Here is a 3683-nt window from a genome sequence, read left to right as displayed (position 1 = left end):
ACCAACCCCCCCCCACCCCCCCACCCGCAGCACCACTCTCTCCAGAGTTCCACTGGTCAAACAGCTGCTTTACAAATGAATCCATTGAAGCATCACAACATTTATTCATGAAATCAAAACAGCAAATGGGATCAAAACGAGTCGGACTTTCTTCCTGTTTATGATCAGACGGTTCTTAAGCTGCATAGAAACTCTTTCATCCAGAAGATTCAGAGAATCCTCAGAGCAGCTTCTGTTACCTGTGAAATCTCACTTCTATGAAGGATGGTGAGAAGATTACTTTGAAACTTTCTCCTGTTTTTAGATGTTATTGTTGCAGAAACTCTGATGGACCCGAGTGGATCAGCAGGAGGGAGAAGCTCCGCCTTCATCGCTTCTCTGCAGCTTCATGCAAATGTTTGTACAGGAAACCTCTGTTCTCTGAAGAGGTTCATGTGTTTGCTGATGCAACGCAGAGGAAAGGGGGCGGGGTCTCTGAGCTTTAGCAGACTGGTCTGTCTCCCTCCACAGTGAAACCTGTGTCCCGGTGGACCCGGTTCTGGTCTCACCTGAACGGGTTGGCGGGAAGGCTGATGTTCTGGAAGGGGTCGTTGGTCAGGATGTTGAAGGACAGGAAGGGCAGGGAGATGAAGCACGCCACCAGCCAGGTCAGCGCCACAGCCAGGTAGGAGTGTCCGGTGGCGGGGGACCAGCCGGTGGGATGCAGGATCAGCTGGTGGCGCTCCAGAGCGATGAGCACCAGGGAGAAGATGGACACCGTCACCGACATGCACTGCACGAACGGGGTCACCTGGACAGGTAAAGCAGAAGGTTTGGAGAAACATCGTGAACTTTGACCTCATCGAGTCTCCTGTGGCTCCAGAGGAGGTCAAAAGGTCATCGGTTCCTGTCCAGGATCATGAAGCACATTCATTCAACGGATTCATCCTCAACTTCCTGACCACATTTCAGTGAGCGGTCATTGTGGGCGGAGCCTTCTCCAAAATGTTGGACTGACCAATAAGAGCTCTTATCAGATGTGACGCAGAGGAAAGGGGGCGGGGTCTCTGAACCCCAACCCCAACCAAAAAAAATCGTCATTTTGTCATTTATAGAGCTGGTCCAGCTGTTTGTGTGCCTACGTTAAACAGTTCTGGGTTAAAAAAAACAAAAAAAACGCCATCTTCTCCGAGTGGGATTCCATCCCAGTAGCTTATGATCACAAGTCTGTCGCTTATGTCGCTGCGCCGTCTAGTGGATGGTATAAGTATTGTATGTTCAAAAACATGCTAAAATGCTAGCATACTAACACGCTATCATGCTAACACACTGACACGCTAAAATGCTAGCATGCAAACATTCTAACACGCTGACATGCTAAAATGCTAACATGCTAACATACTAACATGCTATCATACTGACATGCTAACATACTAACACGCTAAAATGCTAACATGCTAACATACTAACACGCTATCATACTGACATGCTAACATGCTAACATACTAACACGCTATCATACTAACATACTAACACGCTGACATGCTAAAATGCTAACATGCTAACATACTAACATACTAACACGCTATCATACTGGCATGCTAAAATGCTAACATGCTAACATACTAACATGCTATCATACTAACACGCTATCATGCTAACACACTGACATGCTAAAATGCTAGCATGCTAACATACTAACACGCTGACATGCTAAAATGCTAACATGCTAACATACTAACATGCTATCATACTGACATGCTAACATGCTAACATACTAACACGCTAAAATGCTAACATGCTAACATACTAACACGCTATCATACTGACATGCTAACATGCTAACATGCTAACATACTAACACACTGACACGCTAAAATGCTAACATGCTAACACGCTGACATGTTAACATGCTAACATACTAACACGCTAAAATGCTAAGGTCGGTTCAAACAGGAAACGTCTTCGTTACCGAACAGGTGCCACCTGCCAGACCTCCACCTACTTTCATCTGATTGGTCAGTTCATAATTTGAACTACAGAAAAATATCCTGAAGAAAAAGAGGATTATCAAGAAGATGTTAAAAAGGAATCAGAGTCCGAATGTTGATTCTGACCAATAGAATGACTGATAACAGCTGATTATTTTTCTATAGAAGTCTATGAGAGTTTGACTTCTTGGAGCCACTTCCTGTTTGGAACGCCAGGGGGCGGGGCCACTTGGTACAGATGACATGTACAGTCAGTGGTCGGTGTGCTGGTGCGGTGCGTGCACGCTGACCTTACACAGCGCCTCCCCCAGCACCCAGCGGTCCATCAGTGTGTAGATGACGGTCACCGGCAGACACACCACGCACATCAGGATGTCCGAGCACGACAGGTTGGCGATCAGGATGTTGGTCACGTTCCGTAGCTCCTGCTGGCGGGCGATGATGAACACCAGGCCCGCGTTTCCCAGCAGCCCGATGGCGATGACGGCGCTGTACGCCACGATCAGGAACGTGGCCCCGCCCACCGAGGGCGGGCACTGAGACGTGTCTGCCCAGTCAGCCGCCTCCCACACGCCGAGGAGGCTGCTGCTGTTGGGCATCTTGCTCCGGGGGCAAAGGTCAGGGAGGGGGCGGAGCTTTCCCAGAAAGACTAAAATCTGCAGCGATCCGATTGGAGACGGAGGAACCAGCAGGGAGGGGGGCGGGATCAGCTGGGAGGAGTTAAAGAGTGAGCAGAGGATGAAGAAAACGTCCTGCTGGGGGGGGTCTCAGCATGACCGTGTGTCTGTGAAGAGAAGACAACAGAACATGAGGGGGCGGGGCTCTGACAACACAACAAGGGGCGAGGGCAGGGGGGCTCTCAGCTGGAGGTGAGGGGGGGAGTGGAGCCGTGTGGAGGAATGAATAAATACATCAGCTCACGCTGGTTCCTCCTGCACCCCCCCAGACCTGATTTAACATCCAGCTCTGGTGCCTTGATGTCCCCCCCCATCCTGGGAGCCTCCGCTTCAAACCAGCTTTATTTTTAGTTTTCACACAAGTCTTTTGAACATTTCTGGTAAGGGGGAGGAGCTCGATCCCCCCCCATATAACCTTTGTTAGATCAGTTCACCAGGTGGGGGAGGGGGGGGGGTGTAATCACTTTAATGAAACAATTCAACTTCAGAGCAGTTTGATTCTGATCTGCTCCTGATGGGGGGAGGAGGACGTCAAGGGGTGGAGCTAACTCCTTATCGCCAAACGCCTCTGAAGCGGATCAGACTGAAGGTCTCATCCTTCCATCCTCCCTCTGATCTGCACATCCTCTCAGACTAACCGTTTCATGAGGACGCAGCTCATTACCGGCCTGGCGTCCTCCTGCTGCGCCGCGCTCGTCCACTTATCCACTCTCATTTAGCTTCTTACAGTGTAGGCGTGCATGTGGACGTGCACGCCTACATGTACGCCTGCATGACTGCAGACATCCATCCGTCTCTGACGATTGTTCAGGGCCTTGAGGGACAGGTGTCGCTGCACCTCCACACTGACTCCCCCTCGTCCAGGATCTGCTGCAGAGCGTTCCTGAAGACGACGCGTCCACCACACACAACCGCACCACGTCCACCACGCACAACCGCTCCACAACCACCACACACAACCGCACCACATCCACCACACACAACCGCTCCACAACCACCACACACAACCGCTCCACATCCACCACGCACAACCGCT

General features: G+C 50.5%; 1 protein-coding gene across 2 annotated transcripts in view; it reads right to left on the bottom strand.

The window, feature by feature from the left end:
• npy8ar (neuropeptide Y receptor Y8a) overlaps nt 1-3683 on the bottom strand; it is a 24156-nt gene that overhangs the window by 5589 nt on the left and 14884 nt on the right. Inside the window, exons 1-3 of one of the 2 annotated variants that reach the window (XM_024298944.2) lie at nt 3286-3609; nt 2261-2754; nt 549-790 (exon numbers count right to left, since the gene is read on the bottom strand). In XM_024298944.2, the coding sequence (XP_024154712.1) occupies nt 549-790; nt 2261-2569 (551 nt within the window). In that variant the 5' untranslated portion in view covers nt 2570-2754; nt 3286-3609. Of the gene's footprint in view, nt 1-548; nt 791-2260; nt 2755-3285; nt 3610-3683 lie in introns of those variants that run through there. The other variant, XM_024298943.2, reaches the window with a different exon arrangement.

The sequence above is a fragment of the Oryzias melastigma genome, linkage group LG12 (genome assembly GCF_002922805.2).
Source record: "Oryzias melastigma strain HK-1 linkage group LG12, ASM292280v2, whole genome shotgun sequence".
NCBI lineage: Eukaryota > Metazoa > Chordata > Actinopteri > Beloniformes > Adrianichthyidae > Oryzias > Oryzias melastigma.
The sequence above is the reverse complement of the archived record's forward strand: the minus strand, read 5'-3'. Positions and strand labels throughout refer to the sequence as shown.